This window comes from Bacillus rossius, chromosome 1, assembly GCF_032445375.1.
Source record: "Bacillus rossius redtenbacheri isolate Brsri chromosome 1, Brsri_v3, whole genome shotgun sequence".
NCBI classification, from domain to species: domain Eukaryota; kingdom Metazoa; phylum Arthropoda; class Insecta; order Phasmatodea; family Bacillidae; genus Bacillus; species Bacillus rossius.
The window spans coordinates 104,436,000-104,460,653 of record NC_086330.1 but is presented as its reverse complement, the minus strand read 5'-3'; the positions used below and the strand labels follow the sequence as shown (position 1 = coordinate 104,460,653).

Sequence of the window (24,654 nt, the reverse complement as noted above, 5' to 3'; positions counted from 1 at the left end):
TTTAGCGTGACAACGTAATAACAAAACATTGATGAAATGATTGCATACTTTTATGAATAAAATTGTATCATATTTATTGAATTATCACTTTTTTATGGATACAAAGAAGGACTGAAATGAAATCTACAATTTAATTGATAAATTTACTTTTATTTGCACTCATTAATTCAAATACGTTTATTACTTTAACGCAGAGATTATTTTAACTATAACTTTTAAACATGTTTGCTATTTAACTTCAAGATCGTCGAGAATGCTTTACGCTTTTCGCAATTACACATTTAACGACGAAGTTTGTTCGTCGTGAAATTAAAAGTGGATTTTGATAAAAATGCCCTTGCAGTTAATAAAATAAGTATTAGTAAGTTTAAGAAAGAATTTCGGCTTTAATCTCCAACCCAGACGCTCGTGGTGAGCTGGGGCCGAGATTAAAATTCGTCGAGAATAATATTTTACGTTTTTATGTCTTCCAGTGGTCAAAATGATATGCAATTGTGGGCCCGGGTACGAAATTTTATTTATAATTCATTAATAATTACGCCCCTCGCGATAAACAAAGGAAAAAATGTATTAGCGAGTGCCTGGGTGTCGCGGGAGCGGATAGATTGCGCGATTCATTCGGTTCGCGTCCGTCACCGTAGATAGCAGCACCGTAGGGGAATAATGTTATTTCGATTTTTATAATACGATTTTATAACAAATACGCATCCCAAATACACCAAACTTATTTATAATGTGTTACAATATTTTTTTAAAAACATTGTGCAAAAGATCACGGGTGTAATTTGAATTATTATGTGTAACTGTAAAACACCATTGTTCGTACAAAAACGTATTTGAAAATTCAACATTACTTTTAAATAACCGTACCGATTGTGCTGAAAATCGGTGGACGATCGTTAAATTACATAATATTAATAATTCAAACGACGAAAACATGATTGAAAAGTCAAATCGATGGTTGTTCCAATCGAGTGGAAGAGAGATAGATGCGGCGCAAGCGTACAATGAGCGTAACGGGACACACTGTAGTGGGACAATGTGCGTTACGGGGCACTTTTTCGTGCATGCAGCCGGCGTTCATCGATTTATTAGACGTTGCCACGTCAAAATCAAATGCTTTCTCAAATTAACTCACTTGAAAGAAATATAGTGCAGGTTGATTAAAAATGTTATAAAATTTGTATATTCTCCTCTATCATAGAACTTAATTTATGTTTGTGTACATTCTTAGTTACAGACCTGTTAGGATATCCAGTTACTAAGTAGTAAGCATAACATAAAAGCAAGTTCACATACGAGCTTCTTGAGTTCTGTTGCTAATAATGACTTAGCAAGAAATTACAAAGTCATTAAGTGGAGTTTTTAAAATCTAAAAAAATAATAATAATAAAATTGTCCTAGGCGAAGATCTTGAAAAGTACAGTTGGTTATGTTAGGGGGTAGCTTCTGCACAGTCTGAATATACTTATTGCCACAAAGCTCAGTTAACGTCAGTTGGAGTCACTATTTAAAAATGAACTACATTTAATTTTAATTAATTTGATGCCGAATGTTAACGCCATTTAACCGCTCGGTGCAAAACGCAAGTCACGAAGACCAGCCAGCCATATTACCGGTTTACGTGACAAAAGAACCGAGTATTTCGGAGTCCCCTGTAGTAAAAATATCTTAATTTGTCAGTCTTCTGGGTCCGAGTTATTAAACAACAAAATTAACGAATTATTAATCCTATTGACAAGTGTCTTATATTGTTTGAGTATGCAACACGCTACCCACGGGTGCATAGCAGGTAGCATGTGTAAACAGCCACGGAGCTCGTGATTTACCACCACCACAATTAACCTTGGAAATGTAAATATTCGGAAGCAGACACTTAATGCAAGGGTAAGCCAACATAAGCCTGCACTTTAACTACTTATCTCTGTATTACGATTAACTTCTGACACCTTTTTTAATACACATTACTGGCTTTCGATCAAGTTTGAAAACGCAACTTACAAATAACCGTACAAGATGACTTGAAAAAAGAAACCAAAATTTGCAAGTGTAAATAAATATTTGAAATGGATAAATTATTGTTATCCCCTTGAATTAACTAATTATGTATTGGTGTGTTACGTTCAGATTGTTTTAGGTATATTTCGAAACAAGATTGTAGCCGTTGCCATAGTGCGACTTCCGGAAAATGTTTTCATAGTTTGTTTCATGGTCCATAAATCTCAATACCATTATCAAATTATATCAACTCAAAGGTTTATATAAATGGGTGCGTGTGTATGTATGTATGTGTACACGATAACTGCTGTGATTCTGCATAAATCAATTCAAACTGATACGTAAAATATAGTTATGAAAAATCTCGGTCGAGTTCGTTAATGGGCAAAATCCGACCAACAGGGGAGAAATGAGGAAGGTTTTTGAAAACCAGAAAGATCGCTGTTATTCCCTTAATATGATAAATATCGTATCTCGTTAGAGCAATACTAAAAACTTATGTTAAAATAAATTTTTTATGTGACTAACCATAACTGCAAGGGGTGAAAAACCCCGTTACTGGAGGACAAAAAATTGTATAACTCCCTAAGTAGTCACACCATCAAAACAGTTCGAACTGTTTGTAAACCCCATATTATCTATATAAAAAAAACTGAGATAAGCTTAGATAAAAGGAATCATTGCTTCAAGAGGTTTAGAAAAAACAACGAATGAAGTTTAAAAAAAATACATAATTTCCGTGCAACGTACAGTATCAAATCCGTTTTTCATTGTATATTTTCTAAATATTATGAAATTTTGTATGAAATATTTTTTTGGGACCAACCATCACTGCAAGGGGTAAAAAAACTGAGGTTTAAGGACAAAAAAATGTATAACTTCCGTATTATATAACTCTATCAAATTCGTTCTAATTTATTTTAAACATTCTAAATATTATGTAAAACCTTTGGTTAAAACAAGGGGTTTTACTTAAAAAATTCAAAACGTCCTTACTACATACACTATGAAATTTCTTTCAAATTACTGAAAATATCTAAACATTATCTTAAAACTTTATACGAAACAAAATTTTATGCAACCACTTATTAGTGCAAGGGATAAACTATTTTGTTTCGAGGTAAAATCAAATTCATAACTATCTTGATAGGTATAGTATTAACATCATACAAAGTTTTACAATGCTGCATGGCGGATGAGAAAATGTTTAATCGATCATTTTGGAATATCAGATAACATATATGATGTTATTAACATTAAGTTTTCAAAATCTTCCAGAAGTTTCTAGAAGTTCAGAAAAATCCTGAAGAAACGGATACTTCGAAACATAACTGTGCCTGAAGGCTGTGCTAAAAGGGAATTTTTTATTATACGCTGCATGAATAATATAATAATAGTTATATGCTTAACATATTTTCATTTTCACTATTATATTATTTGTCCTATTTTTCCGGCGCCTGTGTGTACTGCCACAACACAGACGACATTTTTAATTTATTGAGTGCAAGTTCATGTTTGATGTAAAGAACTAGACTGTTTACGCTAGATTTAAAAATAAATACTAGCTGTGGTGTTACTTTCGGAATAGAAAGTGGACATTGATTGATTTACATAGGTTTTTTTTATTTGTAGAATCTTGGACGACACCCCTAAAGAGATTGATACTTTACCACGCAGCGGTGATGAACGACTTCCCTAAGTGTATTTCAAGGATTCTCGAAGGTGGGTGACACAGTGCTTAGTTTTACTTTTTTCGGAAACTGACAAAATGTCTCGCGTCACTTCCTGCAATGTACGTAAACGTAAAAAAAAAATTGTATTTTTTGACTTGTCTTATTCCGAAAAAAATTGCTACCAGGTTTTTTAATCTTGACTGGTAAAAACGTAATTTTTTCAGCATTTTCTTTCAAGTATTTCACCGAACGTCGTTTAAAAGTATAATATTGCAATTTGTGTTAATTTCATACGCACCCTTTGAAACACCCGCAAGAAACAAATATATGAGATTGTATTATATTTAAACATTAATTTACTCTTCGCTACACGTTTATTTACAAAAATATACGTCATCTTTACCGGTCACCAGTCATAAAAGTATCTGGATGTCGCCACCCAACTTGAGTCGCTTGCCTCAGCGAAGGGAGGTCGTTGTAGAAAGAACCCTGAATAACTTAAATAATGGAAAATGAGCCATGACTTGCAGTAAAGGGAAAAAAAATCGGAAAACCATGAAAAACCGAAATCAGGAAGGCCTGACCAGAATTATAACCCATGTCCTCCGGACCCAACGTCTTACCACTCCGTAAAGGAGAATGCTAACTTGACACCGTCGTCAGCTTAACAAGTTGGACGAAATCCTGGATCATTTCAGAAGTTGCAGGGATGGTTGCAGTCATGGATTTTCTAGTTCGTTTATATATATATATATATATATATATATATATATATATATATATATATATATATATAGGGAAACGTAGTGGATCACGTCGCTGGCTAGTAGGTCTCCCCTCCCTCGCACTTCTCCCATCAATGCATTCCACCACTATGCTCTATACAGGGCCAATCAAACGCCGGCGCGCTCTCCGTCGCAGCTGCACTCCATGTCGCGCGGCGGCCTCCTACACGCCCGCCGTTGTTACAGTTTATGGACTGGGTGATGAGCGACAGGTAGAGGCGTGGGGGGAAAGTACGTAGAAGAGAGTTTAGGGTGGAGAGGAGGATGTGGAAGCGGGAGGGAGAGGGGGATTAAGCTCGGGATCTGACGTTGACTAATGCGATCGCATTTGCGGCGGAAGCCTGGCCGCATCCATCACTGTCACAAACAATCCCTGGAGCCGCCGCGGTCAGCCCGCGCCCTGACGACACGCCTGGTCTACATCCCCGCAGTTGGGCTGTCCCCTTCCTTCACCTCCCCCGCGGGAGTACACAAGCACACCAGAAAACTTCTTCGGAGGAAGAGATGATATATTTATAAGATACGGGACCGTGCCCGCGAGAGTTGAGCATTTACGGATTCATCGCCCTCGGGGACGCTCGCTGGCAAGACTGTGGACTAGCGCGCAGTCTTCTAGTCGTGCACAGGACAACTATGATATTTGATTGGTAACCATAACATTGTATGGCGGAGAAATGAAGATAAAGGTGCAGTGAAAGTCCCTGGGGTGTTTTCAATAATCTCTACCGTATTATTCTGAAAACATGCGTTTAAGCCATTTTTACTCTTCCAAAAATACAGTTTAAAAGATAAATGAGGAGTTAAAACTACTCATTCGCCCTCAGCGTATTCGTAAATGTTTACCGTAAAAAGAGACCACTATGATATCTTGAGCGGTTTTCAAATCGCGTGATTCTTTTTCTGAAGCTCTGCACACCCTAATTGTACCCATTGGTAGGAACAAAAAATAAAAAATAAAATTACAAAAACATTCTGGCTTGTTTAACAAAGGAGATGTTCACAAGCTGACGGAAGTTATTTTGTATTTTTTTTATTATTCACTGATCGTGATTTGGAAAATGTGCTTTAGTTTTCTCCGTGTGCTCCTGATTATTCCTGTTAGTATTTTGTTGGTGTCTCCAAGCGCTTCTGGTCTTTCCTGGTTTTCTCTATGTTCTCCTGGTTATTCGTGGCGATAATTCTGTTGATATACTCCGAGTGTTTATGATTATTCCTGAGAAAACAATCCCTAAATGCAAGGTTTTTTTCGTAATGAGTCCAGCAATTTTATTCAGAGTTTAGTATAAATTGCTAAATTCCTGTTACTAAATCAACATTATAATAGTTTTATCAGTCAAACTTCAGATAAAAATATTAATTTACAGCCGATTACTATGTTTTGAGACAGCTGAGAAACGCTATCATGCAAGACGAACTTCCTTCTCCTTGATGTATAGCAAAGCCTTCCTTCTCTTGCGACTGTTAGTGAGCATTCCGCACCCCACATAAATGAAACAAATAATATTTACCTCAACATTATAAATGGCGAAATCTGTTGGCAGAAATAGAAACTACTTGCGACAAGATAAATTAGCTATTGCTGCTGAATGGAGTTTTGGAGCATTGGATCAGTCAGATCATTGGCACATTAAGGCAATTGGAGGTTTGGAGCATTGGAGCAATTAGAGCATAGTGCATTGGAGTAATTGGAGCTTTGGGCATTGGAGTATTGGAGCATTGAAGCAGTTCAAGCTAAAGACTGTTGGAGTCAAAGACAGCTTTATTCCAGTCTATGGCCGGCAACTTTCCCCTCCCATGTGTGCGCCCTTGTAGGGTATAATAGGGACCAGGGATCACTCCGCCTTTTTGATCAGGAAGGTGTTAGAGCTTCGGCTATTACCAGAGTCCCGGGAGACCCATCCGAGCATAGTCACCACCTCGGCCCCTACCTCACTCAGTTAACCAGACAGTTGGCTGTGTACTTAGCCCTTATACCTTATCAGCACTACTGGTGCCTACCCCGATCTCTCACATCACACTGTGACCCCTCAAAACACCCAGTGAACCCGTGGTCCGGTGGAGGTCCTATTCAAACCTCTCCCAGCTTGCCATGATAGTACCGGAGCAGTGTCATCGCTCAACACGTCGACTCCGCATCGGGCTAGAGAACCCTTGAGGCCTGCTCCAAGCGATCGGAGCACCACTACGAAGTACGAATCCTACCCAATCAAAATCCTGGGCCTTGGAGAAAATCTCAGCGGGACACCATGCAATATTCCATGGATTCTTCCCGTACTACTACCAACTTGGCGTCTATGCGGCACGAGACCGTTCGCCAACAGGCTAGCCGACCGCCACTCTTCAGAACCACTCCACTGGATGTCCTCGTATCCTCGGACTACCCTCCGATCTGCCGTACCTCGGCCCGACAGGTTTACAGCCGATTAAGGCCCGGAAGTGTCTGGACTCATCCGGCGGCGACCGCAGAAAGCCCTGGATAGAAATGACAACCAGCCGTGCGTATGCTGAAGGGCCTCGGGGTTACCTCGGTACCTCCCCGACCACTGGACTAGGGGAACTGTCGCACCTAGTCGAGCAGTTTACAGCTCTGTATTAAGCCCGGGTGTCCCCGAACATGTAGGCGCCATTCTCGGTCGTTTCCATTACCATGGACCTGATTCATTCACTATGGGGCCCTATGGGACCGAGACACCGAGGTTCGGCAGTCGAACCCCCCAGAAAGGCTTCAAACGAATCTGCTGTTGCCTGCAGGTTCAGCCAATTCACCATTTCTGGTCCCATACATGCAATTGAGTATGCAACTGCAGCAGGGTTACGCCCGGCATTGTCCTCTTTAGTTAAGGCGATGCTATGATGTAGAGGTTGAGGCTACCCATCCCAACATAGTCACCACGATTCCCCCCTAACAGCAGTGCCCACGTGGAGGCAGAGGATTGCCACTTGATGCGGAGAGGCTATATGTTCGCATCCTTGCACCCATTCCGTGAACCTGTGGGATCATGTCTCGTATACTAGAGCCGGCAACAGCTCCGATACCTCAGGGGACAATCACCTTCGCGGGGTCAGACCCACTCCCGCCTTAGTCAAAGGCAGTTGGAGGCATTTTATCCTACAGCGTCTTGCGACCGATCGTATCTTACTGATAAGATCGTATCCCTCTGATGAGATCGTATCCCTGCACTGAGATCTATCCCTGCACTGAGATAGTATCCCTGCGATGAGATCATAACCCTGCAATGAGGTCGTATCCCTGCGATGAGATCGTATCCTACCAAGTTGAATTTTCGTAAAAATTTGTGTCATTTTCGTTAAATATGCTTCCTTTTGTAATATGCTTAATTTTTTTTTAATGTGCTTCCTTTTTGAAGTGTGTGCTTTCTTTTTAAAATGTGCTTCCTTTTTGACGACGAATGAGCATCGATAAGTCTACCTTTTGGTTGGAAGACGCTTGACCTATGCGCATGATTTTTTTTTGAAACTGCTTTTAAATGTTCATCTAGTATCGACGAAAAATACCTCTTGGCTAATGACTGATTGTGTCTGACCACCAGCCGGATGCGCCTGGCTACCAACTGATCGTGTTAGCCTGACCTCAAACTGGAAGTGCCTAACCACCAGTTGGACGTGTCTAGCCTACAACTGGAAGTGTCTGATCGCTCACTGGACATGCCTGGCCAACCGACTAATGTGCATGTTCACTGACTGTATGTGTATAGCGGTCATCTGGATATGACTGGTCACCAACTGAATGTGATTGGCCACTGACTGAGCATACCTGGCTACAAATCGAATGTTCCTGGCCGCCGAATTCATGCCTGGCCACTGTTTGTAGGTGTCTAGCCAACATATAACCCCTGATGTGAGTAGAAACAATTTAAAAAAATGCAAAATAGCTTACATCTGAAATCATTAAAAAATATTCTGTAAACACTACTTGGGTTACGGTTGAAAGGTAAAAGAGACCGACTTACTTAGGACTTTCATAATGAGTACCAAGGCTTCGTTCTGTTTCCACATCCAAATTTTATCACACTTATTATATTTGACAAAGCGCAGCAGTAGTAAAAAAAAATCTGAAATTAAATGCGCTTAGCAGAAATACAAATGGCTCAAACTAAAATAAATGTCTAGAGTCTGTAAACAAATGTTCTCATCATTAGGCTGTGTGGAGTACCAAATAGTCTTATTAATGAAATAATTAATGTGCCTCGCGAATTCGTAGCAAAATAACTGAAGTTGAATGTTGCAAGGCAAATGAGCATTGCAAAATATAAGTATCCGGGCTTTCTATCCTTTGACAAAGATTTTCTGGGCACTGAGAGAAAATGGCAAAGTTCCCTCGCAGTTGACGAAACTTAAGTAAACGTCCGTCGTGTGCAGGAGTGAAATTTCCGCAAGTCCTTCTCGAAAATATAGCTCAAGAGTTATAAACTATTCGAGGGAAGTGCAGTCGCGCTCGGACACGAGCATAAGTCTGTGGAATTTATCACGGTAAATTTTAACGGTGATTTTCTGACGTCACACACCGCGAGGTCACGTCCACAGCTCAGTTGCCAGCCAAGTCCCAGTTACACTAGCATTGCTATAACTGCTGTCGAATGCTCGGGCGAGCGGAGAGGTGTGCTTGCGGGCAAGGAAGAGACACGCTTACCTTGCGCGAGTTTTACTTGTTCAAAATCCATACGAGACGTAATGAATTACGTAAACGAAAGTCCGTCTCTCGCCAGCAGTTATCAGGGATTCATCCTCGAAAGTACAAATAAGTTAAATTAGTTTGTTAACCGCGAACAATTGTGCAATAAATAATAAGCGAAGTCTTCCCAGTGAAGTGTCTGTTCACTGAACCAAAAGTTAAATTAGTGTTACGTTCACGTAACTTGTCTGTGGTGAACTCAAGATCTCCTGCGGGCAAACTCGCAAAAGTTCACAGACGTAAGAATTACGTTGGCGCCGGCCTTACTTGGTTGTTTGCGGGTCTGGCAGGGCGACTCCTGTGGTCGCGGCCCCTCGCTGCTCGCCGGGCTTCGCAGTCCACGTCCAGGCACAGGTGCAGTCGCTAGCTGGTGCTAGCAGCAACTGTCCTGAGGTACCGCTCAGCCTGAGCGCAACTCGGTTCTTAGCGCATGCGCGTGTGCGCCGCGCGCGCCGGAACAACACACCGCAACTGTCGCATTAGCTCCAACGTTGTATCACAACTGTTGCCAAAGTTATGATTGTCTATCCAGCCATCAACATACACAATTATGGTACTCCCCCGATTCGTGCGTGAACATGAAATAAAACTTAGCTGTACAAATACTTAAATGTTAACACATTCTACACGCATAAGCTTAACCAGCCTTAAATACCATAAATTAAAAATAAACATATGCTAAATGAAAAATATCAAATACAGACGTTTAGAAATAACTTGCATTAGCGCACAGAGTAAGCGACCAGACAGAAATGCACCAAAAATAATTAATTAAATAAGACCAAAACTGTCTCGAAGCGGAGCACGCCTCAAACAGTTGGATGTACCTTGTTAATCGATTGCCGTGTAGAACTTCCCTGAAAACACATGACAAGGAATTTAGAGGTCTCACTTCGCCTTCTAAGAAGACTGTAGAAAACGTGAAATGCTTGTATTTTGTTTGTTTTTTGTACTTGTATAAATTACAAAATAATTATTTATTTGTAATTTTTTGGTGTTATTTCTTGAACCTGTCACTTTAATGATAATTTTAATTATATTTACTTTTTTTTTGTATTCGTCAAGGATCAAACCGAATAGATCGAATAAATTAGTAGGTACATTAATAGAAAGGGATTTCTGATGATTTTTGGAATTTTTTCCGAATTTCTAGGTCAAATATTGGCTACTGGAGGCTGGTAGACTAGGAACCTAAGCTGCTTTTATGATTTTTCACCATATTTTATTGAATAAATATTTTTACCTAAAATTATTACTTTTTGCATCGTCCAGGGATCGAACCAAGGACAGGAATCGATTGAATCAATAATTATTTTAACAAGTGATTATTTCATGGTTTATTTTTAATTTTCCCCAAATTTTAAGCACAAAATTTACTGATTTACACGATGGTGGATTTGAAGGTAATAAATAATACTGCACTTTAGTGGGTAAATTAAAACTAATATGACGGTAGCGCACTCTAGCAGACAAAAACAATGTGTTGGATCCAAGATGGTGGCCTCCAGCAGACAAAACAAGATGGCGAATGTGATATACTACCTGACGCAATGTATTCCTTGGCATTTGTTGTGCGAGGTCAGTCTGTCGGTTGCCTCCACGGAGGAAGGATCCGTAGCCATTTTTATTTTGTCTTCACATGTTTCAAATCGAGGACTCCGAGCTCCATGACATAAGTGCGTTTTTTTAATTAAAAGTTAATTTAAATTGTATGTAAATAATTTTTTTATTAAATTTATATTTTTCCCATTTTCTAGTTAAATAATTACGAATTTCCAAGATGGTGGCTGTAACAAAAATTTCAGCGAGGACATCATAATTAAAATGACGGAAAGTTCTAGAGTCCAAGATGGCGGATGTGATATCAAAATTCAAAATGGTGAAATTTAATATGGCGGATCCAAGATGGCTGTTGGGGTTACGGGCAGGGGGTTGCCATGTCTGCATGATTACATGCTAATTGTGTGAAGCCTTTTTTCCCCTTCAGTTAATTGTTGCACAATACAGGATATCCACCCAAAACTGGCTGAAGTGTAGGTAGTGTTTGCAGTGTGGAAACAATTTTAAATGTTTACATTTTTCATTAAAGTACCTGTTTTTTAACGAAGGAAATTCTAATTCATACTTATTAACCATCATCAGGTGTGGTCAAGCACCATTTCCGCAGTGTTTTGAGCATATACAATTTGGCGATGGAGAGGTTGAAAAGTGACTTCACCTACGTCATAGCATGCCATCGTCTGACAATTCCTAACCCAATGGTTACGGGCAAGGTCAAATGTCAAGGCCAAAGGTCAAGGCCATCCAAATGGCCACTGTGGCGTCATAATCCAAGATGGCGAACCCCATCAACAATCCACACCCAGAACCCAGTAGCCGGACCTACATTCAATATAACTGCAGTGTTTGTTCTACTACTACGGCAAACACACACAAAAAAAATTTATAAATTAAACCGGGTCACAACTGGCGTGTCTCTCTCTCTCTCTCTCTCTCCCCCCCCCCCCCCCAACACCCAACACATTTTCTCAACGACATGCATCCAAGCTTGTCTAGAAATTTGTGAAACAATTTTTGAGAAAATAATTAATGTTTACAACTGTACATAATATCTGCTGTTCAAGATAAGGTGAGGAATTTAATGGCAGGTGCTTCAGTGAACATTCAGATTTTGACAGATGAATAATCTTATACAATTAACAAAATTATTATTTATGCATGACTAGCTATAGTCGGGGGCTAGATGAATGTTATACTTTTGGTTTATTACAACACAGTATTCAGCTGTCAATTAAAGACACATTACCTTGAACTTAATGTAATTTATTCATTGCAAGGATAGCTTACCGTGTTTATTTGGCTATGAATTCAGAAAAAATATTTTTACGACTTAATTTCTTATTTAAATGCTACATTTTATCAGTGAGATATTGATATTTTACATTATTAACTTTAAAGTAACATTTGGTGTCAAATGTGTGAGTGTGACATACTGAGTTTGCTACCTGGTGGCAGGATATATAAAGTAGATTTTAAGCAGATCACACGAAAGTGTCCACTTTAAATCACACCGACTGTAGCTTGTACATCCACCATAATGTGGCAAATAATGAAATAGAAAAAGGAAGAGAAACGTTAAAATGCAGTTGTTAAATACTTTTACCGGTGACGTAACTAAACATCCCTCATAAATGATAAAGAGAGTAGGCCTATGTTAACTTTCTACTAAAACACGTGTCGAAATGGTTGGGGAGGGTAGGAAAGTATAATAATGGAGATATACAGCTGTGGCCTAATTTCGTGTCATGGTCGTGGAAGCCACAAAGGAAAATCGTAAACCAGGAACATTTCCTCCTTCGAGGCAAATATGAATTCGTGAACCTTATACCCTCCACTTCGCAGTCATAACCCAATCACGATGGTCCATGCTCGACTAACCTCGTAAAAACTTTTATGATCTCGCCAGCCCATCCAAACGGCGATATTTTTTTTTTTTTTATCTCGGGACATGGGATTCTGTTTAGTACCTGCCTCCGTGGAGGAACGAAAGACATTGGGATAGGGGATGAAACACCCGCGAAGAAACAAGATAGAGCTAAATATTTCTCATTACCGTCCCTTATTTTAATATTTTATGAAACTTTGCTAATTAATATTTTTGCAGCTTAAGCTGTATTCACAGTGATCCGTCGCATCCGTCCGTCAATTACGTGTGACCTGCCGCCAACCAGATTACCCGTCAAAACCTTACCAAGGTTTAATTTTCGACGGACCACAAAAATGTCCGAAAGGCATTACCTTCATTTTAAAATGTTTTTAGTTTGCCTTTTTGTTTAACTGCTTCCAGGTTATTTTTTCAATTAACATTTAAACATTTTTTTAAAGTTTAATATTTGAAACCAAAATTGTTCGAGATATAAAGGCGTAATTAATAACTTACTGTAACTAGAAATTTAAAAAATAGTTAAGATTGTTTTTAGTAGGCCGTTTGCACACGCACCGGCAATGTCGGAGCCGGATGGCTCGCAAGTCAACTGGGATGTACTTAAAGCTGCACACACAGTCCGGGACGGCGAGGAAGTAGGACCGAATTGAAGCCGGGGATGACTTCGACATTCCAGGTGTCCAGCCGGCGCGGCGCTTGGCAGGCTGGGACCAGTGCTTGCACATCCTCACGGCACGTGTTCATGTCACTCACAACACAATCCACAGCGGCGCAGTGCAGTGCAGACTGTGAGATGGCTAGGTTCAGTTAACGACGTCGTGACGTTGACTGAATGGTAGAAACCAGACAGTGTTTATGGAGGAAACAGTTATACAGCATGGCCATAAAAGAATGTCCCGGTTATAAATTCTAACAGTATTAACTGTAAACGTTTGTAGAGTGTTGGTTCAAGGACAAAATTTTAACTCAGATTTAGATAAACACATGTGCGAATTACTGCTTTGTTGTTTTATCGCTTGCAGAGCGAAAGAATGGCTCTTTTCCCAGTTAGTAGAGTGTGAACCTGTAAACTTTATTTTGGAAACAGGTTGGAGCCCTTCCATAGGCGTGCACAGGACTTCAGTATTGGTGGTGCCAGATTACACAACAGCCCTGTCATTCACGGACCCCGAGCCTAAAGCGGGGGGTCCGGGGGTTCTCCCCCGGAAAAATTTGGATTTGAAAGCGCAAAATGGTGCTATTTAAGGTGTTTCCGAACAAAAACATTAAATACACAGATGTACAAATGTTTACATTTTTTATGACAAATTATGGCTTTGAACGTTATAATCACCAGGAAAACTACTAAACTATTTACAGTTTTAAGCTTTGTTGAGCCATAAAGTAAATTGCCCAAATTGTTTGCACGGAATTCATGCTGGTGGCTTTGAAAAACCGTACTTATATGTTTTCTGAAGACGCCAAATAAATACTACAAAAAACATTCTCAAATGTTAAGCTTTAAAATCAACAAATGAAGGGAGTTTTTGTAACATACATAAAATATGTAAAATATTAAAATAATAAAAATACACAAATAAGAGTGGGCAAAAGTTTTAACTTTTGGAATACAACAAAAATGTTTTGTCGGCGACTGCATTAAGTCATCGAGTAAGCCTATCCTTTTAACTAACTAAACTTTCTCTCTTTTTTTAAATAAACCCTGGCGGACGGCGGCTATTATTCCGTGCGCCTGCCGAGTGGAGTGAACAGTGGAAACCGAGCGCGCATTCTATGTAATTCGAGGAGAACTATGAGAAGTATTTACATTTCAGAAGTTTCGTAGCCGCGGCCCGCGTGTACGACACAAGTAATTGCAACTGGCTTGTTTCCGTGTGTATAGTTGGTTCGATTGATAATTTATTGATATACTGATAGTGTTATGAGCACATATCTGTAAATCGACACGATTAAAAAACATATTTTTTTTGGAAATAATACGTTTTTTGTAAGTATGTATTATTTCTGCTTGTAAAAAACAAATTAACTTTAACCCTAATGGTGGTGCCTAGGCACCTGTGGCACCTACCGTGCGCACGCCTATGACTCCCTTCACCATTGCAATCTCTTTGTACGAGATTGGTTGAACGTCGAAGTCCCTGACCGTGGGGTTGGTCGTAATGACAGAGCTCTCTTTCACTGGCCTCCACATTCACGTGATATAACACCATGCTATTTTTTCCCCCCTTTGAGGCGTTATAAAATATCGTGTCTACGTTCCGCCGCTACCCAAACATTTCCAGAATTGAGACACAGAACTGAAGAGGCTATTTATTCCATTACTTCAGACGCAGGCGCGAATTTAGAGGGGGGGCAACAAGGGGGGCACATGCCCCCCCCCCCTTGACCGTTATGTTTCGAAATTTGGTATTAAGTACTTATCAATGTGTAAACAATAAACATAGGTTATAAAATTGTAAAAGAGAAAAAACATTAATGTAAATTTTGAATTAAAATTGTTGTACTTCTTGTCGCCCAAGGAATTAGTACAAAGTGTTTCGAACTGACTGTAGTATGGTGCGAAGTTATCTGTCGCTTTCTCTGCAACCCTCTCTCTCTCTCTCTCTCCTCTCTCTCTCTCTCTCTCTCTCTCTCTCTCTCCTCTCTCTCTCTCTCTCTCTCTCTCTCTCTCTCTCTCTCTCTCTCTCTCTCTCTCTCTCTCTCTCTCTCTCTCTCTCTCTCTCTCTCTCTCTCCCTCTCCCCCCCTCCTTTCCCTAAGAGCGTGACTTCATCATACGTGCACCTGCGCCGCGCCCTCACCTGCGCCAAGGTCACGAGAAGGGCGGGTGGCTGTTCAGCTGAGCAGTTCACTCCTGTGCATTGTACTCTCTAGGCGATCGCGTCGCTCTCCATCATCATAAAAATAGCACAATAACTATCTTTATCAAATGATAGCGGAAAAGAGACAATGAAACGAACCAAATATTTGAAAAAACCAAATATAACTGCTTTCTTTACAAAAAAAAAACAGAAGTCTGAAGGTACCTAAGTTTCCAATAAACCATGATAAATTAACAAAGTATTGACATTTCCACTAAACAATGAGTACCATACATCGTTTATAAATTTGTTGGTTTTGATACTTCCATTTAATCATTTCAATTCAAACTAAAAAGAGTAGAATACATTTTACTTTTGATTTTAAATTTAACAATGGTGTAAAAGATCATAAAATAAAGAGTATAAATTACAAACTTCTAAACATTCACAATGATAACTTTAATGTAAGAATCAATACTGTTTATGGTTTACGGTAGTGTTTTCCTTTTTTTTTTTCAGATGCCACACTTGAAAAGCGATATCTTCAAGATGAACCTAAGTCTACCATTGTAAATATGGAGCATGTTGCAGGGAAAGTTTTATTTGGTGCCCAACTTCGATGATGGTGAGTCAACATGTCATTTTTCATCTTCTCTCTCTGTGGATCCAGTAGACATTGGGAACTGTGTTGGACCTGGTTTATCTTCAAAGTTATCAAATGAAGAAAAATATAAATTTCCCAAAGAAAATTGGACCCCTTCCACATCATTTTCATTTCCATTGGTTTCTCAAGGCAACAAAAATAGAAAATTTAGAAGGGTTTGGTTTGTAACATATCCTTGGCTTGCCTATAATGCTAAGGAAAATGGTGCATATTGTAAGATTTGTGTACTCTTTGGTCCTGACTGTGGTGGGAAAGGAATATTTTGCATCAAGCCATTAATCAAATACAAAGATGCAATATCTGACTTGAAAAAACATTCAAGTTGCAAATACCACATTCTTGCCATTCAAAAATCTGAAGATTTTTGTAATGTTTTTGAGGGTAAAATATCTAGTGTTGACATTCAGTTAGATACAAGAGCTAAACAACTGATTGAATCGAACAGGCAAAAGTTGCTACCTATTGTCAAAACCATTATATTTTGTGGTTACCGAAATGAGTCTGGTGGGCTGTTAGATGAAACAACTGATTCAGAAGTAAATGAAGGGAACTTCAGATTGTTGTTGCGTTTCCGAATCGATGCAGGTGATACCATTCTGAAGGAACACATTCAAAATGCACCAAAAAATGCAACTTTCATAAGTATGACATCTCAGAATGACTTGATTGAATGTTGTGGAAATATTATTGTTGAAAAAATCATTGCAAAAATTCAGAAGGCTAGATTTTTCTCAGTTCTGGCAGATGAGACCACAGATTCGAGTCATTCTGAGCAGATGTCCATCAGTATTCGGTATGTTGACTTGGAGTCGCATCCACATGCAGTGAGGGAGGATTTCATTAAATTTGTGAAAGTCATTGATCTTACTGGAACGTCATTATCTAACACCATTGTCAGTGTTTTAGTTTGGATAATCTAAGAGGTCAAGGGTATGATGGAGGCAGTAACATGCCAGGGGCATTCAAGGGAGCTCAGAGCTATGTTAGTGAGCTACAACCACTCGCTATATATGTACACTGTTACAGTCATTGTTTAAACTTGGCTCTTGTAAAAGCCTGTAGGAATCAAGTGCAAGCAGTGAGAAACATGATTGGTGTTGTGGAAGAAACCACTAACTTTGTGAGGGACTCACCGAAACAATTAGAGTTGCTCAAAAAAATACAAGATCACTGTCCAGATGTAACAGGAGGAGAAACACTCTTGTCACTAAGAAAAACTCGGATTGACCGTCATGAGGCCATTTTAAGGTTTCAGGATCTCCTACCAGCAGTTATTTCATTTTTAGAGGAAACAATTACACTAATCACTGGTGAAGTTCTTGTTAAGGCCAGCGGACTGTACCATTCAATAATGAACTTTCAATTTATTCTTGCTTTGCATGTCATTGTCAGTGTGATGAAATGCACTTTACCCTTGTCAAGACAACTTCAAAGTCCAAAGTTAGATATTGGCCAAGCATACGACATGACAAAAGCTACAGTGTTAGCGATCGAAGAGTCCAGAAATGAAGAACACTTCAGCAGGATATTTAAGGAATGTGTGCAATTTTCTTTGAAAAACTGTATAGATGTAAAAATTCCAATAATAACTTCAAGAAGCACCCATCGATGTAATATTCTTGAAACAGACGTAGAAGCATACTACAGAATTGGATTTTACTATCCATTTATTGACTGCCTCATTCAGGAATTCCAGGATAGATTTGGAAATGATAAAAACGTTGTTACACATCTTAAAGGACTAATACCAGGATTTTCAAGCATATTCAATTACGAAAAAGTTATGAAAACTGCCAAAATTTATGCTTCAGACTAGCCTGGAAGTCTTTCAGAACTTGAAGGAGAGCTCAGTACATGGCATTTGTTGTGGTGCAACAATGAACAAAACCAAAGTCAGCTGTTGAAACCATTATGGCATCCTCAAAACAATTGTACCCTAATGTGAAGACTCTCCTAATGTTATACCTTACAGTGCCTGTTACGTGTACAGGGGAAAGATCTTTCTCGACTCTCAGAAGAATAAAATTGTACCTGCGATTGACTATGGGGCAGGAAAGACTCAATGGTTTAGCTGCACTTCACATTGATAGAGACACTACTGTGGATCACATTCAAGTCGTGGAAAAGTTCGCGAGGAAGCATTCAAGGAGAATGCAAATGACATTTTTTTAGCTTCACTTTGTATTATCTTGAAAAACAAATTCGAATTTGCAGCAAAAGTCATGTACTGTAGTAAATAATTATGTTAATTCAAATTACCACAAAGTATCTTGTCAGGTATTTCTAATGACCATTTTTGTCCTTGTAAAATATGTGTAAATAACATATTATAATACAAAATAAAGTAGCGTAGTATTATTTTGTATATAATTTGCTAAACTATGATTTGTGGTGATCAACTTGTACTATTTTAGCTATTTAATTTTCTTTTTAAAACTTGTTTCTGTGATTTGGCATAGTTTCTCATTAATTTCATAAATCAAGCCAGTTTTCTTAAGCTGTCAAATACTGAATTGTATTATTTACATATATTTAGTACCATTTTGATTTAAGTTATTGTAAATTTAATGTTATATATCTTTAAAAATATTTAAATGTCTGTCAGCTGTATATTGATTATTTAGATTCTAAAATAGCTTAAACAGCACAAATTTGCATCTTAAAAACAAAATTTTCCCGAGGGAGGACCACCGGACCCCCCACTTTAAAGGTGGGAACGGTGAATAACACACCCCCCCACCAGGGCCGGTGCAAGGAGTTTTTTCGGCACATGCGAGATCTGGATTTGGCGCCAATATATATATACACACACACACACATATTAGTGACTTCATATATTGGTGCAAACGCACACACACATATATATATATATATATATATATATATATATATATATATATATATATATATACTTATACACACTAGCCTACTGTAGTAATAAAAACAAAGGAAATAAAGACTAAAAATTTATGATACAACTATCTTATTTTATTTACAGTTTCTTGAACAGTCAATAACAAAACAATTAATAAGGTCATCATCATCAACATACTCATAACTTCCTAACTACACTCGTTCATCAGCAGTGTTCTACTTCAGAAAACCTCTTTCTTGATTTAGCTTTTGCAAAATCCTTTAAAATCGTATCTGTATCTATTGTGTTCAATATTTCATTTTCAATGGCCAATGTGGCAAGACCACTAAGACGTTCTTGTGAAATGCTAGATCGAAGGTAGTTTTTTATTCTTTTTAGTTTTGAGAAGCTCCTTTCTCCACTGGCCACTGATATTGGTAATGTTAGTAGAATCCTCAACGCGATGAAAACATTTGGAAATATGTCTATTAATCTGTTTGTTGTGAGATAGCTCAGTGTTGTGTGAGGGGAGCTCTCTTCTTGTGACAACATTGGAATTAATATTGATATTTCCTTAAAAAGATCTTCTGCGTTAATGTCTCTTTCATCACCTGCTGTCAGTACTTCGCTCAAACGTTGACAATTTCCTTTGATAGTTTTTTCTTCACCATTTTCTAATTTTTTCAAGTCATAAAGAAATTGGAAATGTTGGCTATGGTTGTGCATAAGATCAAATCTCTCGGACAATGAACTGATGGCTGTATCGAGAATCACAAAAAAGAAATTTATTTTGAAAGAATCTTTTCCTGTCTCTGTCTTAATTGGTTCGTCGACACCTTCATACAAAAATTGACGTTTAACCTTTCTTGCCCTTACTACCGTTTCATTAGGAAACTCAGAGCTGATTCCGAGTTTATCAGCCAACTCCTTTGCGTCTGTAACAACATTATTAAATCCATTTTCTGTTCTCATTTTGATCAAAAACGACTTTACGCTTTCAATTAGGGTCATGGCACTCTGCAGGTTGACTTCTTTTGCCTGAAGGGTTTTGCTTACCAAATTTATTTTGAACAAAACCTCATACCATGTGATCAGTTATTTTTTTGGCAATACCAGTGGCTCTATTTTTTCCTAAAACATCAATCTTGGCATCAGTAGAGGCTGCGTAAACAGCGTAGTATATTTCATCAATATGGTAGCGCAGAGGTTCAAGAGCGTCAATCCTACTTTCCCATCGGGTTTCACTTAAAGGTTTTACTGTTAAATTTGTTACGTGATGTTTCAATATGTCCCATCTATGGATGGATGCCGAAAAATAGTTATAAATCTCTTGAACGTTACTGAAAAAGTTCATGGCTACAGTACAGGAAAGAGCAGCGTCGTTTACTACTAGGTTTAGTGAGTGACTTCCACAAGGGACAAAGAAGGCTCTTGGGTTGAGGTCTAGGATCCTTTTTTGAACCCCAACATGTTTTCCCTTCATGTTAGACCCGTTATCATACCCCTGGCCTCGCATGTTGTTTAAAGCTATTCCTCTTTTTGACAACTCATCCAACAAAAGAGCTGTTAGTCCTTCCCCAGATGTATCAAACGCTTGCAGAAACCCAATGAAGTATTCTTTGATTATTGCGTTTTCTCCTGGTATAGCGTGAACAAATCTGACTACTAGAGTCATCTGCTCTTGGTGGCTAACGTCAGGTGTACAGTCAAGAATGATGGAATAGTAGGTAGCTTTATGCAATTCACTTAATATGAATTCATTAACTTTACGAGCAAGTACATCTATGAACTCATTTTGTATCTCTTTGCTTAAATAGTGTACATGAGTTTCTTTCGAAGTTATCCTGCGAAGATGTTCAGAGAGAACAGCGTCAAATCTGGAAATGTGCTCCACTAGTTTCAAAAAGTTTCCTTTATTTTCTTGGAAAATCTTATCATTAGTGCCACGAAAAGCTAATCCTTGAGCTCCAAGGAACTGCACTATAGTAAGAAGTCGCTTCAAAACTTCATACCAATGCTCTGTTTCTGATTTTATGATGCGTTGGTTTTCGTCGCCAATGGTTTTCCCTGACTTCAATCTCTGGGAAAGTTCTCGATAAGAAATGGCAGCTGTTATATGATGAGGTGACTTTTCGTGTTGGCGTAAGAATGTTGACATGTTTTGCCAATCAGAGTAACCCTCTGTTCCAGAAACAGATATAACTTTTCATTACTGAAGAGTTTACAAAAGAAACAAAATACTGAATTTTTCGATTTTGAGTACACGAGCCATTCTCTGTCGATTTCTTCTCCATTTGACAATTTTTGTTTATAATTGGCAACTGTGAAGCGTCTGCCAGATTTATGGTCAACAGGAAATTTAAAATGTTTAACCTGCACAGGGCCTTTCTCGACGAGAACTTGACGGATGTCATCGGTGATTTTAGCCGGCCATTCTCCACAGTCGTCAAGATCGTTCCTGTTTTCCTTGAGATGAAAATCCTGAAAACACATCAACACAGTGGTTAATTTCAGTGGGAACGCAACATAACGGCGTTCCCTTACCTCCCAAGAGTGCCGGAACGCAAGGGAACGCACGTAATTCGTAACTTGTAAAACTACAAATAAAAAAAAGTATATGGTTAGGATCAATTTTAGGCTTTGCTCGCGATCAGGGAGGGAAGTCAGTCATCTCGCCCGCGCTACACAATAACAAAACAAAACCCCCCGCCACTCTATTAAAACAGCTGTTTGTAAATGTTTGTTAGAAGTCTAGTCGGAAACCGAGAGGGTCAAAATCAGCACTTTAAGTATGTGTAATAATATAAAAATTGTTGTGATTTTTTTACATCGTTTTTTGATTTGCATTAACATTAATAATAAAGTTAAAAACGAATTTTGAAAAAATAATTTTTGTTCATCCTCCCTTAATGGTGTGCTATAAGCTACGATTTCATGATCGGCTACTTACCAAATATAGAAACAATTGAACAAAAAACACCTAAAATATATTCAAATTTACCTGCAGTGGATGTTGTTCGATGTTCTCAGATTCAATTTGAACAGTTGGTCTAGATGATTTGGGTAATGGAATAATTAAAGTTTCCTCGGAATCAGAATCCTGAAACACGTGTAACACATGTTGGATACTAAATCATCCCATGGAAAATGCACAACAAAAGTTGAGAAAATTTGTAAGTAAGATGGAGAAAACTTGATTTTTCGTTTAGTTTAAAAGTACAGATAAATATAATAATTTCTCTCTTACCTGCATTGTTTGTTGTTCTGCGGTGTCGTTCTTATGAGACTCAGACTCTACGGAAGAGCCAACTTCAGATCTAACAAAAAATTTACTCATTGCTTTCGCCAGTTTTTCGTTTTCTCTTTCCATGTCCTTTTTTCTTTTTCTATAAAAAGTACCCGTAGGTTTCTTCTTGTCCGCCATGATACCACCACAATAATAATATCAAACTGGACAGTGGCGTGTGCATGCACTTGTCGAGTTGACAGATACCTAGCACTAGCACTGAGACTGAGCGGTGCAGTGAGCAGGCACTTACGGTGGGTCGGGGGCAGCGGGAGGAGGGTGGGGAGGGCTTCACGTTGTGACAGGAAAGCAGGGAAGCACCGCGCGGCGCGCACCACCACCACATGAGTCATCGCCATCGCATCACCACCGTTGCTCGCATATTGCTGTATTAGCAAACAGAAACACTCTATCTTTTATAAAATTATAATCATGTTCATGGCGTTTATTTATTTATAAAACTATTTTGCTCAAATAAATTAAAATTTTTTGTATTTTTTTCCCGATAGCTCCGTTGGCGCCACTGCCCGCGTGGCGCCACATGCGGCCGCATGTGCCGCATGGGCCTGGCGCCGGCCCTGCCCCCCACCAACGTGAAAACTGTGCCCCCTCCTTTAATGATTTCTAAATTCGCGCCTGTTCAGACGTGTTAACCAAAGGTGGGAAAATTTGGAATTTGCGTTGGATGTGTACCGTATAACTCAAAGTGCATAAATTGAATATTTTAAAGAAAAACTATGTTAGTTTACCTTCAATTTCATGTATGATTTCTTGTAAGTAATCTTAATTAAACTGTTATAATATGCAATTGAAACTGGGACATTCTTTTATGGACATTCTGTACTTTTATATATCGTACAGAGAAGTGGAAATTATTGGTGGAAGTGTGTACTTTATTGGAGCTCAAAGAGCAAATAAAAATAAGTAGGTAATTTTAAGTAATTCAAATTGTTTTAATGAATTAAGATTGTCTATGTGCATGACAGAGTGGTCCTGGCCCGTGTGCAGGAAGGGGCACGCCACTTGCGGTGTTGGAGCTGTTGCAGGCTCTAGCATCCGAGTCAGAATCCACCAGGTCCACAGGAAGGGTGTTAGAAGCGAACACACAGCCTCCCCACACCAAGTCAACCTTCTGCCTCCTCGTGGCACAAGTGGTGTTTACTAAAGTGAGGTCCATGAAGAAGTCCTCGTCCCTCGACATCCTCAGATGTTGGAAAGAGGTATCTGGTGAGGTGGAGAAGTCCTCCCTGCAGGCAGAAGGTTTGGAAACTTTACCTTTGGGGGGGGGGGGGAGGGGCACCACTGCTGAGTTATCAGGTCATGGCTCACTGTAAAGAACAAATAGCATAGGTAATGTTAAAGGCTAGTCTGGGTTTTGCTTCTGCTCTGCAAATGGACATAACCGGGCTTGAAAGAATGTGGTAAGCTCTGGAGCGCTGGAGCCAGTGGAGTATCTGAGGGGCCGGCCCTAGGCATCCCGTGTCCCGGACCGTGGCAGTTACTGCTCTAGCTTTCGGTCTACAAGACTGTACAAGCCCGCAAGTGCATGGAAAATCTAGGAAAATCTAGGCAATAGCGCGGGATAACCCTTGGTTGATCTTGAGAGTCACTGTTGAGGTTCCTTCTACCGGTCCAGGTTACACTGTGAAGATTTTCACTGGCAGGTGGTGATTGATCAATTAGAGCACATCCGGAGGAATCCCCTCTCTGACGAAGGGCAGACGCAGTGAGCGGAGACACAGCTATTGAACTAGCCTAGCAAGCATATTAATGTTGAGAATTCCAAAGAGTCTGTAGGAATTGAGGTTCATTTCCAATTGCGAACAATGTTAGTCCCTTATTGTCTCCACAACCTCAACAAAATGATTATATGTTATTGGCTTGACTGCACCCTCTGGCAGATGTTAGCGACGCACACAGGCTTGTCATCACCAGTGCCATAAGGAGATGTATTGGGAGTAATGGCATATCAGGCTCAGATGGGCGTAGTCCCGACGATTTCAAATTATTTTTATATTTTTAATTATTGAGTAAAATTGACATTAAAAAGATTATTTTTATATTATTTATATTTTTTAGATCAACTTGTTATATTGTACTGCATAAAATAAAACCAGTGTTCAATTTATTAATGGATTTATTTATTATAAATATAGCAAGAATACTCTTCTTTCTTCAACTAAATCATCTTGATTTGATCCTGAATTTTAAAGACAAATTTATGCTTTGGGAAAATTCAATTACTGGGATTCCTCAATTTTAACAATAAAAAAAAGAGAGTGAGTCTTTCAGTACTCACCAGTGAAGTGTAAACATCAAATCTTGGTAATGAGCAAATTCATGTCTTCTCGTGTCCTCTCATAAGCCTTTTATGTATATCTATGTTTAATTTTAATAAAATCTAATGCAAAATTTTTATCCGTTGTTTTCAAATAAACAAAAAAAAAATGTTTGAAA

General features: G+C 38.9%; 2 protein-coding genes across 5 annotated transcripts in view; one reads left to right on the top strand and one right to left on the bottom strand.

Annotated features, from left to right (window-relative positions):
- LOC134541327 (probable G-protein coupled receptor B0563.6) overlaps positions 1 to 9,130 on the bottom strand; it is a 336,950-nt gene extending 327,820 nt beyond the window's left edge. Inside the window, exon 1 of the mRNA XM_063384750.1 lies at positions 9,108 to 9,130. The gene's annotated coding sequence lies outside the window, so the exon portion shown is untranslated. The remainder of the gene's footprint in view (positions 1 to 9,107) is intronic.
- The window catches only part of LOC134541362 (zinc finger protein 862-like), a 103,329-nt gene extending 78,716 nt beyond the window's left edge, over positions 1 to 24,613 (top strand). Inside the window, exons 1-3 of one of the 4 annotated variants that reach the window (XR_010076619.1) lie at positions 3,628 to 3,720; positions 15,913 to 16,018; positions 23,244 to 24,613. Coding sequence is in view for 2 of the 4 variants with exons in the window: in XM_063384788.1 (XP_063240858.1) it covers positions 15,976 to 16,977 (1,002 nt within the window). In the remaining 2 variants the exon portion in view is untranslated. Of the gene's footprint in view, positions 1 to 3,627; positions 3,721 to 15,912; positions 18,212 to 23,205 lie in introns of those variants that run through there. The other 3 variants (XR_010076618.1, XM_063384788.1, XM_063384796.1) reach the window with 3 other exon arrangements.
- The last annotated feature ends 41 nt before the right edge of the window (positions 24,614 to 24,654 follow it).